At 65.7% G+C, this 13,258-nt stretch overlaps 3 protein-coding genes across 8 annotated transcripts in view; 1 reads left to right on the top strand and 2 right to left on the bottom strand.

Annotated features, from left to right (window-relative positions):
• Positions 1-5,708, top strand: part of MYG1 (MYG1 exonuclease) — an 8,362-nt gene extending 2,654 nt beyond the window's left edge. Inside the window, exons 7-8 of one of the 2 annotated variants that reach the window (XR_006015109.1) lie at positions 3,197-3,750; positions 4,166-5,708. Coding sequence is in view for 1 of the 2 variants with exons in the window: in XM_042022461.1 (XP_041878395.1) it covers positions 3,197-3,353 (157 nt within the window). In the remaining variant the exon portion in view is untranslated. Of the gene's footprint in view, positions 1-3,196 lie in introns of both variants that reach the window. The other variant, XM_042022461.1, reaches the window with a different exon arrangement.
• On the bottom strand, positions 1,188-7,609 carry AAAS (aladin WD repeat nucleoporin). Of its 5 annotated transcripts, XM_042022454.1 has the most exons (18): positions 7,502-7,608; positions 7,124-7,259; positions 6,686-6,813; positions 6,556-6,611; positions 6,342-6,433; positions 6,006-6,052; positions 5,506-5,604; positions 5,089-5,238; positions 4,749-4,892; positions 4,511-4,631; positions 4,233-4,357; positions 3,984-4,044; positions 3,510-3,600; positions 3,029-3,122; positions 2,836-2,903; positions 2,650-2,731; positions 2,174-2,258; positions 1,188-1,418 (listed from the first exon to the last, which is right to left on the bottom strand). In XM_042022454.1, exons 2-18 carry the CDS (start codon positions 7,244-7,246, stop codon positions 1,284-1,286), a joined length of 1,701 nt encoding a protein of 566 aa, XP_041878388.1. In that variant the 5' UTR covers positions 7,247-7,259; positions 7,502-7,608; the 3' UTR covers positions 1,188-1,283. The 5 variants fall into 5 exon arrangements, with proteins under 5 accessions (XP_041878388.1, XP_041878390.1, XP_041878387.1 ...); XM_042022456.1 differs by lacking the exon at positions 5,089-5,238 and having other exon boundaries at positions 7,502-7,607; XM_042022453.1 differs by lacking the exon at positions 1,188-1,418 and having other exon boundaries at positions 2,010-2,258; positions 7,502-7,609.
• A 2,160-nt stretch (positions 7,610-9,769) lies between these two features.
• SP7 (Sp7 transcription factor) lies at positions 9,770-13,013 on the bottom strand. The gene is made up of 2 exons (XM_042022462.1): positions 12,911-13,013; positions 9,770-11,208 (listed from the first exon to the last, which is right to left on the bottom strand). The coding sequence occupies exon 2, from the start codon at positions 11,130-11,132 to the stop codon at positions 10,143-10,145; it is 990 nt and encodes a 329-aa protein (XP_041878396.1). The 5' UTR covers positions 11,133-11,208; positions 12,911-13,013; the 3' UTR covers positions 9,770-10,142.
• Between the last annotated feature and the right edge of the window lie 245 nt (positions 13,014-13,258).

Below are 13,258 nucleotides of genomic sequence, written 5' to 3' on the forward strand. Positions count from 1 at the left end.
TCTCTCTTGTCACCAGCACCGAGGGGGGGGCACGGCGCGTCCCCTCCCACCCCCGTTATTCCCGGGGCCATGCGGGCGGCCGGGCTGCTCCTGCTGCTGCTGGGGCTGCCCCAGCACCTCCGGGGGGGTTCCCGGTGCCCCGGGGAGGCTCTGCCGGCGCCGGCCTCCCCCGGCGGCCGCAACGAGACGCTGGGGAGGGGCGTGGGGACCGCGCGGGCCCCCGACGTGGCCGTGCTGGTGGCCGTGGGGGGGTGGCTGGGGGCTCTTCTTCTCTGCGTGCGCCGCTTCGTGCGGCGGAGCCGGGAGGAGACGCGGCTGCACCTGCGGTACCTGCGGGCACTGCCCCGCCCCGGGGAACGGCGACGCGAGGAGGAGGAGGAGGAGGAGGAGGAGCCGCTCAGCAGCGGCCCCGGAGGTGGCACCGGGAGCCAACCGGGCCGGCCCGAGGGGTGAAGCCCCCCGGGCCTGCCCCAGCAGCTGCGGTGGGTTTGGAACCCGCGGGACCCCTGGATCGTCCCTGGATCCCCCTGAGTCACCCTGGACCGCCCTGGATGTCCCCAGGGTCACTCCGGGATCCTGCCCGGCCCCAGGGAGGGGCTAGACGCTGCTGGGGGAGGGGAGGGTCTCCCCCTTGTTCAGTGGGGCTGTTCGGGTGGGGGGGAGCAGCGACCCCACACATTGCCCATCCTCCCTGCCAGCACAGCGTAATCCTGGGATTAAGGGTGTGTAATCCCAGGATTTATGTGCTGCCACCCCAGCATTCCCGTTAATCCTCTCTCGGGGGGGTCCGGCTGCTGCCCCCACCCTGCAGGGCTGGGGGGGGGGGTGCTCACGTGGGGCAGCACAAGCACCCCGGGGCCCCCAGGGCTGGGGGTTTGGGGACCCACAGAGGGTTTGGTTCACTTTGGGGAGTTTTAGTTTGCTTTTGTCCAGCCTCAGGGCAAAGCGTGGGGATTGCATGTGTGGCCAAAAACCCCCCCAACCCCTTCAGCCAACACCATTCCCCAAAACGGGGCTCTTTGACCCCAAAAGAGTAGCCCTGGTCCATGGGCTGCAGTTGGGATCACACCAATAGGTTCTGCGAGTTCACTCTGACCTGTTTGTGACCCCAAAAACCAACTCTGGAGCCCCCCCAGACCCACAGGACTTCCTGAAAACGCCCCCCGTCGGGGCGAGGAGAGGCGACAGAGGGAAAATTCACCTTTAATCAGGGCAGGAGCAGCACCATGAGACCCCGAGCAGATGTGGGGGCTCCTGGAGGGAGAGGAGGCCCCAGGCCGGGGTCAGAGCTCAGAGAAGAGTGGCTGCTCCCTCACACTGCCCACCACGGGCACGGGGCTGCGGCGGGGGCTGGCACGGGGCTCCAGGGCGCTGACGAAGAAAAAGGGGATGTGGGAGATCCTCCCCGAGGACCAGCACTGCAGGGGAGAGAGGGCAGGGCAGGGGTGAGTGTCCAAACAGCACAGAAATGGGAAAAATCCTTTGGGATCGAGTCACCCAGGCCTTGTCACCAAGTGCTGCCACATCCAGGCTCTGCTTTAATGCCCCCAGCGATGGGGACTCCCCTGCCAGCCCATTGCAATGTCCAGTCCCCCTTTCTGGGAAGAAATTCTTCCTATAACCCACCCCAAACCTCCCCTGGCTGTGTCCCCTTGTCCTGCTACTGGGAGCAGAGACCTCCCCAGGCTGCTCCCTCCTATCAGGGAGCCCCTGAGGCTCCTTTTCCCCAGGCTGAGCCCCTTCCCCAGCTCCCTCAGCCCCCCTGAGCTCCAGACCCTTCCCCAGTTCTGTTCCTTTCCCTGGACATGCCCTAGATCCCAAAATCCTTCCTAAATTGGGGGATCCAGACCTGGACACAGCACTCGAGGTGTGGCAAGGGAGAGAAACAATCTCCTGGTCCTGCTGGCCACACCATCCCTCAGCCAGGCCAGGATCCTACTGGACTTCTTGGCCACCTGGGCACTGCTGGCTCATGTCCAGCTGCTGTCCCTCAGTCCCTCCAGGTCCCTTTCTGCCTGGCCACTGTTCAGCCCCTCTGTCCCCACCCTGGGGTGCTGCAGGGGGTTGTTGTCCCCAAAGTCGGAACCCAATCCTTGGAACCCTCCCATGGCTCACCCCGATCCCAGCCCCTTCCCAGTGCCACCAGTGTCCCCTGGGACTGGGAGGGACTCACCACAGTCAGGAGGGCGCCCCGAGGGAAGCAGGGGTGGAAGGAGATGAGTTGGGGCCGGGCACCGCGCTCGCCCCGCACGAAGCCGCTGTGGGGTGAGGGAACAGCCGGGGTTATGGATGAGAAAACACCACATTCCCAGGGAACTGGGGATGTTTGGGATCCAAAAGGATGCACTGGGAAAGGACAACCCAAAGCCAAGGGGGTGAGGCGGGGAGGGGACAGTGTGGCCAAAGCACATTTGGGGGTGAAGCAGTGACTGGGACTGAAGGAGGAGCATGGCAGAAGAGCTGCTCCCCATCACATCCTGGGGGTTAATGGGATTCAGTGAACCCAAACCTATCCCAGATCTGCTGCAGTGAGCCCCAAACCCACCCCAAATACATCGCAATGAACCCAAACCCCCCTGCACTGAACCAAAACCCGCCCAAAACCCCCTGCAATGAACCCAAACCCACCCCGAGCCCCACCCAGCGCACCAGGGCAGGAGCTCGAAGACGGGGCTGTTGCGGGTGCGGAACACGGCGATGGCCGTCTGGCTGCCTGGACCCTCGGGGTGTCCTGTGGGGGGACAGCAGCAGGGAGGCTCTCCCTTGTCCCTGTGTCCCTTTTCCCTGCTGGCAGCAGGATTCCCAGGCACAACCCGGGAATGGGGCAGGACTGACCTCTGATGATCACTGCCAGCCTCTCCCCAGTGGGGTCCCACACCATGGAATGGACCTCTCCTCCAATCCTGGAACAGCACAGGTCCCCAGAATCAGGGGGCAGAGACCCCCAGGGTGTCCCCAGCAGCAAGGGGCAGCTGCCAGGAGGTGCAGGGACCCCCCTGTGCCCCCCGGGTGTCCCAGCCAGACCCACCTCTCCTCCCCGTAGAGGGTCTCGAAGGTGGTCTCGGACAGGTCTGCCACGATTGAGGCCGTTTTGGAGCCTCCCACTTGGCCCTGCATCTCCCCTGAAAGGGATAAATCCACACTCCATAAATCCCACTGGATTTCCCAGGTTGTCATTAATTTATCCATTCCTCAGAGCAGCTGTGCTGGTGTCCCAGGAGTGGCTGGGATGGAGGACAAGGGACAGCAAGCACCGGGACCCCCAAGCTGGCCCTGGACCCCGTGGAGTCTCCCTGAAATCCCTTCAAGACCCCACAACTGTGACTGAGAGTGAGGAGCAACATGAGGAGTAAAAAAACCGGAATTCCAGAACCCATGCTTGGAGACCCCCAAAACACCCCCACCGTGTCCCAGCTCTCTGCCACTGTCCCAACTCCTCACCCCAGAGCTGTGGGGTCATTTGGGAACCCTCTCCCAGCCCTTGGGAAGCTCCAGGTGGACAAACTCACCCCGGTACTCGGAGAAGGACAAGGAGTAGATGACGGACTCGCCCAGCACAGTGAAGAGCAGCCGGCTGCCATCGGGGCTCCAGCACCCAGTCTGTGGGACAGTGTCACCCCTGTCACCCCAGCCCCCACAGCCAGCCCAGGGAGGGCACAGCTGCCATGGCATCGCCTGGAACCAGCTGGGAATGGAGGATTTTAATAAAGACCCCAAGGTGTCCCCAGGAGGTGACATCTGCTCTGCACGGTGAGGTTCAGGTTGGATATTGGGAAGATTTCCACATAATTAGGGAAAATTTCCACAATTTCCTTGGGCTGAAGTGGAGTCCCCGCTCATGGAGGGATTTAAAAGCCACGAGGATGTGGCACTTGGGGACACAGGTCAGTGGAGGCCTTGGCAGGGCCAGGGGTTGGACTGGGTGGTCCCAGAGGGCTTTTCCAGCCTAAACGATTCCCTGGGTGGGGAACATCCCATCCTACCTGGCAGCGTCCCCTGATCGTGGGCCAGCGCTCACACGTCCACATCTGGGCCTCCCACACCCTGCAGGAGACGGGATTTAGGGAGCAGAATTCCTGGGAACTTGCTCCAATCCTGCTGCTCTGGGAATCCACGATGTCCAACCCCATCACCCACCCAACTCCCCGCTCTGTCCCCACAACAGGAATGGGAGCAGGGAGGAGATTTGGGATCCAGATCCAGATTTTTTGGAGTGAGGATGAGAAGCTCACCGGAACACAGCTGAGGGGGTGGCTGCCAGCACCTTGCTGCCATCGGGGGACCAGGCCAAGTAGGTGACACCACCACCCCCAAACCACTGCAGCTGGACACAGCTCTCGGTGGACACATCCCACACCTGGAAGAGGGAACAAGGAGGACGGTGGTGACACAGGGATTAGGGAACACAGTGTGATGATTTCAGGTCCAGGTGAAATCCCAGAGCTGCCTCTGGGGAACACCACTGACGTCCAGCCCGAGCGTCCCTTGGTGTCCCCAGGAGAGCCCTCACCAGCATGGCCGTGTCCACCGGTGATGCCGAGAGCAGCCGCTCCCCGCTGGGCGCCCAGGCCAGGCTGGTGACAGGGCTGTGCCCGGGGTAGGACAGCACCTGGGCGCAGCCAGAGGAGGGTCTGGAAAAGAGGGAGAAGCCACCAGGATTTGGGATTTGCTGGCAGGATGGGTGGTGGTGTCCCAAAGCCACCTGGCGAGGTGACAACAGCCAGGAAGGGGTGGTGGGGGGCTGTCACCTCGTGGAGAGGGAGGTGGGGTCCAGGTGCCACACAAGGACGCAGCTCTGGCAGGCCACAGCCAGGATGGAGGCACAGAGCGGCTTCCAGGCCATGGCGGCCACGTTCCTCTGCAGGCGGTGCTTCAGCGAGGGCACGGTGGCACTGCCGAGAGGGGACAGGTGGCACAGAGGGACACGTGGGGGTGACAGCCCTGGTGCAGCCACAGTGTCCCCTGCCAGCTCTGACCACAGTGAGGGGGGACAGCAGGGTGGGGAGGAGGGTGCCCTGCTGTGCCCTACTTCTCAAGGAGGGGACAGGAATTCCCAGCCAGGTGACACCGAAGCGAGCCAGGGCACACCTGGTGTGACTGAGCCGAGCTGTCCCCAGCCCGGACAGGGCCCGGGCTGGCCGGAAATCCCAGCTTGGGGACACCTGGGGGGGCTGCAGGAGCAGCCGGCAGAGTCTTCTCCTGAGCAGGGACTGGCATTCCCTGGGGGAGCAGGGAGACCTGGGGGAGAGAGGACACTCAGCCCGTGTCCCCCCGGCTCTGTCACCACCCCCAAGGCTGGGTGACCCCCAGGATGTCCCCAGAGCTACAGAGTAGGCAGGGAAGGGAAAGGAAAGGCAAAGCTCTTCATGCTTGGGGGAGAGCGGGGAAGGAGCAGGGAGGGCTGGACGGGAGCCCAGGTGTGCCCAGGTGTGCCAGGAGGCCACGGGCAGCAGGACCAGGGCAGTGCCCACCCTGGGCTACCCAAACCCCGGGACAAAACCCCACCTGTTGGAGTTATAGACACGGATGGAATCGTCCAGAAGAGCTACGGCGAACTTGTTGGTGTGGGGGTGCCAGGCGAAGGCCCGGACGGTGCAGCCAGCCCTGGAGGGGGGACAGGGCAGGGTGAGACCCCCCAGCACCCCCTGGGCTGGCAAAGACCCTTCTCAGAGTTCCCAGAGAAATAAAACTTCTTTTTTGCTGCTCAACAGGACCATTTTCTTTGAGAAATTCCCCACTTCTGGGAATTCTTTACAGGGCTCTGCTGAGGGGATAGTGACCACAGCCTGGGGCTGGAATTGGAAGGAATTTTCCAGGATCTGATCTCTTCTAACCCTGATCTCTCTCTGACCAGGGCACACAAACCAGGGCAGCCAGAGCCAGTGGGGAAGTATTTGCCTTTAATGGCTGAGCCCACCCAAATGGGGCCATCCTGTCCTTGTACCCCCATCCCCAGGAGGGGTCCCAGACCCCAGCACGGTGATTTTTGGACACCCAGGACTCACCAGTCCACGGCCTGGGAGAAGGCTGCGATCATGTCCTCACTGGTCAGCTGCAGGGGAGAGAACACTGAGCTGGCAGCAAGCATCCCCAGTGTGCAGCCCTTTTTCCCTCTCCCCCCACCTGTATTTGGGCCCCTCTTGGAGCATTTTGCTGCTCAAACACCTTCCCAGTGTCCATTTTCCACCGGTGGAGGAAGGAGTAGCATCTGGAGCTGGGCATCACCAGGAGGAGCATCGTGGGAGGGTTTACAGTGGGGAAGGGACCACCGTCCACCCCAAACCGCTGCTCCCCTTGCCCCTGCCTCCCCCAGCAGCAGGGATCAGGCTGGAAGGACTCACGGAGAGGTGTGGGAACAGGGATCCGTGCAGCGAGGACAGCCAGCGGCACACGGCCAGCGCGTGGCTCGAGCCCGTCCGCAGCCACTGCAGCCCTGGGGGGACAAAGGACCCTCAGCGTCCCTGCCAGCACTACAGGCGACACGGGCAGGGACAGCATAGCACAGCCAAAGCACCCCAGCGAGACCCGGGAGATCTCCAGGCAGCCCACACTCACCCTCCTCCTCGGCACTGGCGAGCTCCCTGAGCAGCCCACAGAGCCCGGCATCGCGCCTGTGGGAGAGCGTGATCACCTCCTGTCCCCCTGCCCGTTTTGGGGGCAGATCTGGGGACAGCGGGGGACTCACCAGGCGCTGAGGCAGCGCTTCCAGAGGGACTCGCGGTGGTGGATGAATGGCGGGCGGGCGCTGGGCTCCAGGCGGCCGTGAGCCTTGAGGGGCTCCTTGGGCAGGCTCAGCACGGGCAGGTCGGGCACCTGCAGCACCCACAGCACCCCTGAGCCCCGGGGACAAAGGGACCCCTGCCCCAGGGCAAGGGGCAAACGGCGATGGGAGGAAAGAAGGGGCACAAGGAGGGGCGAAGGAACAGCCTGAGGGTGCCTGGAGGAGGAGAGACCCCGGCAGAGGGGACCGAGCTCCAGACACAGCTGCGGGGGACAAATGTGGCACCCCCGAGGCTGGCACGGCTCTGGTAGCAAAGGGGACTTCCCTGGCTTGGGGGTCTCAGCTGGCTCTGAGGAGGGGATGAATGGGAAGGAGGGGTTCGCCCGGCCCTGGGAGTCTCACCTGGCTCTGGAAGGCCAGCGGGAGCTGCTCGCTGAGGCGGCCGCAGACCAGGGCGTTGTTGAACTCGTACAGGGTGACATCCCCAGGGGGAGGCGGCGGCGGGAACAGCCCCAAGGAGCACATGACGGTGCCGAGCCTGGGGGCGAAACCGGGGTGGGGGACGACAGCTGAAATCTCCAGTGTCCTCGGGATGCGCTGGCTCCAGGCCGGCGGCCCCTCCGCTGGCCCCGGTGCCCCGCGGTTTCCCCCCGGTGACCCTGGCTCCCCCTCACCCGCTCACAGCCCCCGGTGCCCCGCGGTTTCCCCCCGGTGACCCTGGCTCCCCCTCACCCGCTCCCCGCCCTGAGCCCCCGGCGCCGCCATCTTGGTTCCCCTCACCCCTGCCCGCTCCCGGTTCGCGCCAATCGCCGCCGCGCGCCACCCTCGTGGCCTTGGGAGCGTGGGGGGGGGGGGGGGGAATTAAAAGGGCCGAGGAAAAGCGCGGAGCCCTCACTGGGGGAAGGCGCCGCCCTCCGCGCTTTTCCTCCGCGGGGGAGAGGGAATCTTAGCGTGCCCTGAAAATATGCTCTCCTCCGGTGCCTTAGTGGCTCTCCGGTTGTAATGGGGACTGATAAAAGTGAGGACCACATTGCTGTCGTTGCCCCTTTAAGAAAGGCCCCTCCCCTGGAGGGGCGGGGCGGTGGCCCGTGCGGCCGGCGGGTCACGTGGTGTCCGAGCGGGGCTGCTCCGGGACCGGGAGCGGGGACGGGAGCGGGACCCCCGTGACACCCCCGGGTCCTGCGGGCACCCCCGCGACACCCCCGCGACACCCCCGGGTCCCGCGGGCACCCCCCGTGTCCCGCACCCCGCTGTCCTGCGGGTACCCCCGGTCCCGCCCCCCGTCGCGGGTTCCCGGGGCATCCCGGTGTCCTGCGCTGCCGTGGCCGCAGTGCTGCCTCCCCCGGTGTCCCCTCTCGCGGGTGCCCGTGTCCCTTCTCCCCGTGTCCCCTGGGTGCCGCTCCCGCCGTGTGCCCCCTCCTTGGCTCGCCCCCAGCCCCTCTCCCGGGGCTCCCGCTTTTCTGGTGTTTATCTCCGTGTTTTCCTTAGCGGCCGCAAGAGTTATTTTAATTTTCTCAGGATATTAAATAAAGGCGGCGGGGGGAGCTGCGGCGGGGGGCCCCACATTCCTCGCCCGTTACGGAGCGAGCGGGGTTCGATAGGAGACGACGATTTGGGACGGCGCCGACATCAGAGGCACCGCAGGGCTGGCGTGGCCTCGTGGCGTCCCCCGGACCGCCCCAAACCCGGCCCTGGTGGGGCAGCGAGACAGGAAAAAAGCCGATGGTGGCGGGGGGGGGGGTCCCCGGTGGGGTTGGGGGGGGTTGCTGGATGGGGCTGGGCTCTGTGGTTTGGGAGGCTCCGGGCGGTCGAGCCCTCGGTGGCCGCCGGGCCGGGGTTTGGCTCGGGGACGTGGCTCGGTGCCCTGCTTGGCACCGGCCCACCCACGGCGAGCGGCAGCACGGCTGGCGGTTTGGGGGGGAAAAACCCCCAAAACGGGCAAATTGGTGTCGGGGAGAGTGTGGCTGGCTTGGGGGCTACGAGAAAAGGTGGCACTGCTACTCTAAATTCCCCCAGGAGCCACCCTGGGGACAGCTCTGCCACGCTCTGTGTGGTGGCTCTGAGCTCCGGCCACTCCATTGATGCCTCCGTGCCTCAGTTTCCACACCCTGTGTCCCCCCTTTCCCTGGGGACAGCTGGGTCCCGGCCAGGTCGTGGCCACGGTGACTCACGCGGGGCTGGCACGGGAACCTTCTGCCATCCCTGTCCCCTCCGGGGCCATGGGTGCCAGCAGCTGCCCCCCTGCTTCGTGCTGGCACCGGAGCTCTTTTCCGCCTCCTTTTGCCTTTTTCCGTGGCTTTTTGGGGCTTTTTTTTCAGGAAAAGCCCCAAACCAGGGCTGAGCACATCAAAGGGCTGGCAGGAGCCCAGGGCATGGGGAGGGGGAGCTCGGGGGGAGCGGAGCGGGGTCCCCGCCAGCCCACAGCGCCCAAAATTGGGGTGTCCTCGGGGACACGTGGCCCCGCTGCGTGCCCAGTGCTGCCACGTGGGCCCTGGGATGTGGCCGTGGGGAAACTGAGGCACAGGGCTGTGCACACACGTGTTCCCATGCACACGTGTGTCTGATGTCCCTGGGAGTGGGGACGCAGCTGTTGGGGACACACATGTGCAGGATGAGGCTGGCAGGGGGACAAGTCCCATCGGGCTCCCCAAAAGCGGTCTGAGGGTCCCTGAGGTTGGGGACATGGGGACAGAGCAGTATGGGACCGGGGGGACATGGGGGACAGGGAGATGTGGGACTGTGGGGACCACAGGACACGTCCCTACAGGGTCCGGGGGACACGGCTGGTGTCCTGGGAAAGGGGAGAGGGACAGGGGACCATGGGGATACGGCGCCCTAGGGGTTGAGGACAAGGGGACAGCACAGCTTGTCCCCAACCCCGCTCAGCTCCCGCTACCCCCAGAGAGGGGGGACACAGCAGCCCCGAGCAGGGCCACGTCCGTCCTCCCTCCGTGCCTCAGTTTCCCTCGGAGCCCTGCAGGGAGGGGGAAGCTGAGCCCATCCCTGTGATGAAGCCCCCCGGCCTCAGCTGCAGAAGGGGAGCCCAGCTCCACTCTCAATCCTTTTATTGCTTTTTTTCCAGGAGGGGCAGGCAGCTAAAGAGAGGGGGGGGACACGTTACAATAGCACTGATGAACCAGGCTGGGGGAGGGGGGCAAACCCTGTCCCTGAGTGCGGGGGGCGAGGCTTGGGGGGCAAGAAGGTTTGAGAGGGTGGAGGGGAAGACAGAAAAGGGGGGGTATCACCTTGACACCCCCTGTGAGCCCCAGAGCGCTTGGAGAGCCCCCCCATAATTTAAGACATAAATTAGAATGGCTAACGAGGAGCTGGGGAATTGGGGGGGAGTGGGGGGCAGCACCCCGTAATAAATATCCCCAGCGGCGTGGAGGAGGAGGAGGATGAAGACGAAGACTTGAAAGGCTCAAATCTCCAACAAACTCCCGGCTTCGGGACTGCCGCCGTCCTTGCCGGGCGAGGCGGGCGGCGGCCGGGGGGACGCGGGGGGCTGCTCGGAGCCGGGGGTCGGCTTGGGGGGACCGGGGTCGGCGTGGGTCTTCTGGTGCTTGCTGAGGTGGTCGCTGCGGGTGAAGCGCTTGCTGCACAGCAGGCAGGTGAACTTCTTCTCGCGCGTGTGGGTCCGGACGTGGCGCTCCAGCTCGTCGGAGCGGGTGAAGCGCTTCCCGCAGAAGAGCCAGTTGCACACGAAGGGTCGCTCCCCCGTGTGCCAGCGCAGGTGCGCCTTCAGGTGCGAGGCTTTGCCGTACACCTTCCCGCAGCCCGGGATGTGGCAGCTGTGCACCGGCTTCCGCCGCGACCCGCCCGGGCCCCCGAGCCGCTCCAGCTCCTGGCAGTTGGGACAATCGCACGCCGGGCGTCCCCCCAAGGAGCCGCCGCGGGGACCCTTCGGGGTCTCGCCCGGCGTGGGTTTCGGGGTGGGGGGCGCCGCGGGGGTGTTGGTGTACGGAGGGGGGTTCAGAGCGCCGAAATCGGAGCCGTAGGTGGGCAGAGGGGGGCTGAGGGTGGGCTGGCCCTGCAGCGAGCCCTGCAGCCCCTCGGCGCCCGCCGGCCCCCCCAGCCAGCCCCCGTTGGGGTGCACATCCCACCAGGACGGGGCCGCGGGCCCCGAGCCCCCCGGCAGCCCCCCGCCGATGCCGCCCTTGTACCAGGAGCCGTAGGGGTGCGGCATCTCCAGCGAGGGGTACACCCCCGGCAGGCACTCGCTCGGGGGATGGCCCTTGGCCGCCACCACCACGGGGGCCCCCAGCACCTCCTGGGCGCCGGACGGGGCTGGGAATGGGTGGCCGAAGGGGCCGTAGTCGGGGCCGTAGGGGCCGGGGGAGGCCTGGGGACTGGCGGACGGCGACAGCAGCCCCGGGGCGCTGGGGAAGGCGGCGGCATAGGAGTCACCCATGGCTGCGGCGGCGGCGGGGGCACCCCGAGGTGTGGGGCGATGTCAGCGGGGGCTTGCGGCCATGGCACTCGGCAGCCTGTGGAAAAGGGGGACGGGGCATGAGGGGCACCGTGTGCCACGGGGTGACCGGTCCTGGGGGTCACCCAGTGCCAGGGAACCCCCAGCACTGAGGGCAGCTGTATTGGGGTGTCAGCCCCGCTGGACACCCCTTGCAGGGGCACCCAGCAGCACCCCCAGCCCCACGGTGCCACCCACCCACCCCCCAACACTCCCCATCCCTTTTGCCTCAGTTTTGCCCCACAGAGCTGAGGCCACCCCATCACCCCCCCAGCCCAGCATCCCCCGCAAGGGGCTTCTCTGGGGGCTGCTGTGGGGTTGAGCTGGTGGCAGGGCTTCCCCCCACCCCCAATCTCGGCTCCTTCTGCCTTTATGGCCTTTTAATCGAATTATGCTGTGGCCTCCCCCCTCCCCGGGCGACTTCCTCTGCTTTTATGCCCGTCATGGCTTTCAGCTGCGCCGGCTGGGCCGGGGTGTCACAAGCTGTCCCTCGCCTCCATCACCCCCAGCGTTCCTTTTATTTTATTTTTTTTTTTTATTAATCTCTTCACCCACTTTGGGGTATTTCCACGTTGGGATTTTTTTTTTGGTCGGTTTGTTTTTAGGGTGTCCCCCCCGACACTCCCCTTTCTTTTTTTTTTCGTGGTTTTTGCGCCTATTTTTATGCCGGCCCCGGCCGTGGCCGCAAGCGCGCTCCCGGTTTTCCAAGTATAACAAGGGCCAGGCCTGTGCCCCGGGAACGCTGCCCTGCCGCGAGAGCCGAGGTAATTAAAACCAGGGCGAGCGGCAAACGGAGGCGCACGCTTAAAATAGTGTCAAACTCCCATAAATCAGCTCCGCTTGCACCGGGAAATTAAGGAGCAGGGAAGGAGCCCCGGGAGCTGCGGGCTGAGCACGGCATGAGCTCGCTGCACGAGTGGCCACTGCTGGGGGTGACAGTCCCTCGGGGGCTCCTGCTGGGTCAGGGATCCTGACCCCTCCTGTGTCCCCTCCTGGTGTGGGAGGGGTCCAGCCGGGGGTCTGGACTGGGGGTCCCCGGTCCCAAATTCCCGGTCCTGAATTCCTAGTCCCTTCTCCCTTGATCACCAGTGTCCGGTCCTTGGTCCCCAGTTCCAGTTCCCCATTCCCTGACCCCTCATCCCCCAGTCCCTGGTCCCCTAAATCCGCAGTTTCTTGGTCCCCTAAACCGAGTCCTTGTTCCCAGTCCCAATCCCCGTCCCTGGTCCGCAGTCCCCGGTCTCTGGCCCCCAGTGTCCCCACAGCCCTTGCCTCAGTTTCCCCCACCCTGCCAGTGCCACGCTCTGTCCCCTGAACCAGAGGACACCCGGGCCTGGCTCCTCCGGTGCAGTGGCGCTGTCCCCAGCCAGAGGGACAGTTCAGGGTGACAGTGGCACTCGGCACCGTCCTCCCGTCCCTGTTCCCTCCCTGGGCGCAGCTCCTGCTGGGGCAGGGGACACACGTGTCCCCCGGCACAGGGACTGTGGGGGATGCTCAGGGCCCGCATAGGTCCCTGTCCCTGGGGGGTCCCATATTCCGGGAATCTCCCCCATCCTGGAGCACATCCCCCACCCCGCGGGTCCCAAATCCTGGGGTCCCTGTCCCCAAGGGGGGACCCCCCATCCCCAGAAGGGAACCCCCCACCCCGTAGTCCTTTATCCTGGGGTCCCTGTCCCGGGGCAGTGTCCCTCGTCCCGAAGGGTGCTGGTCCCGGGGGTCCTTACCGCGCTCTGGGGTCCGGGGATGCCAGGGGTGGGTCCCGCTCCCGCCCGCGGTGTCGCGGTGCCGGTGTCCCGGGATGCCGGTGTCCCGGGATGCCGGGGCTCGGTGCGGAGGGAGGGACGGAGGGAGAGGGAGGGAGAGGGAGGGAGGGAGCACCGTGGCCACCGCCCGCCCCGCTGTGCCGCTGCGGCGGGGCTGGGCCGGGCCGGGACCGGGGCCGGGAGCGGGAGCCCGGCCCCGAACCGCCCCCGCCGGGGGGGCTCGGGGGGACCGCGGGAAGGGGGCAGGGGAAGGGGAAGAGGAAAAGGAAAAGAGGAAGGAAAAGAAGAGAGAGGGGAAAAGAAGAGAAA

This window comes from Corvus kubaryi, unplaced genomic scaffold (assembly GCF_017639235.1).
Source record: "Corvus kubaryi isolate FWS band 111438036 unplaced genomic scaffold, C.kubaryi_AGA036_p1.0 37206, whole genome shotgun sequence".
In the NCBI taxonomy this organism is placed as follows: Eukaryota; Metazoa; Chordata; class Aves; order Passeriformes; family Corvidae; genus Corvus; species Corvus kubaryi.

Excerpts from the sequence above, each read along its gene's own strand:
- SP7 (XM_042022462.1), bottom strand. The coding sequence starts at position 11,132 with ATGGGTGACTCCTATGCCGCCGCCTTCCCCAGCGCCCCGGGGCTGCTG.
- AAAS (XM_042022453.1), bottom strand. The coding sequence starts at position 7,246 with ATGTGCTCCTTGGGGCTGTTCCCGCCGCCGCCTCCCCCTGGGGATGTC. Across the intron at positions 3,123-3,509 it reads GTCCTTCTCCGAGTACCGGG|GGGAGATGCAGGGCCAAGTG; the intron begins GTGAGTTTGTCC and ends TATCCCTTTCAG. Across the intron at positions 2,732-2,835 it reads GCTGGCAGTGATCATCAGAG|GACACCCCGAGGGTCCAGGC; the intron begins GTCAGTCCTGCC and ends GTCCCCCCACAG.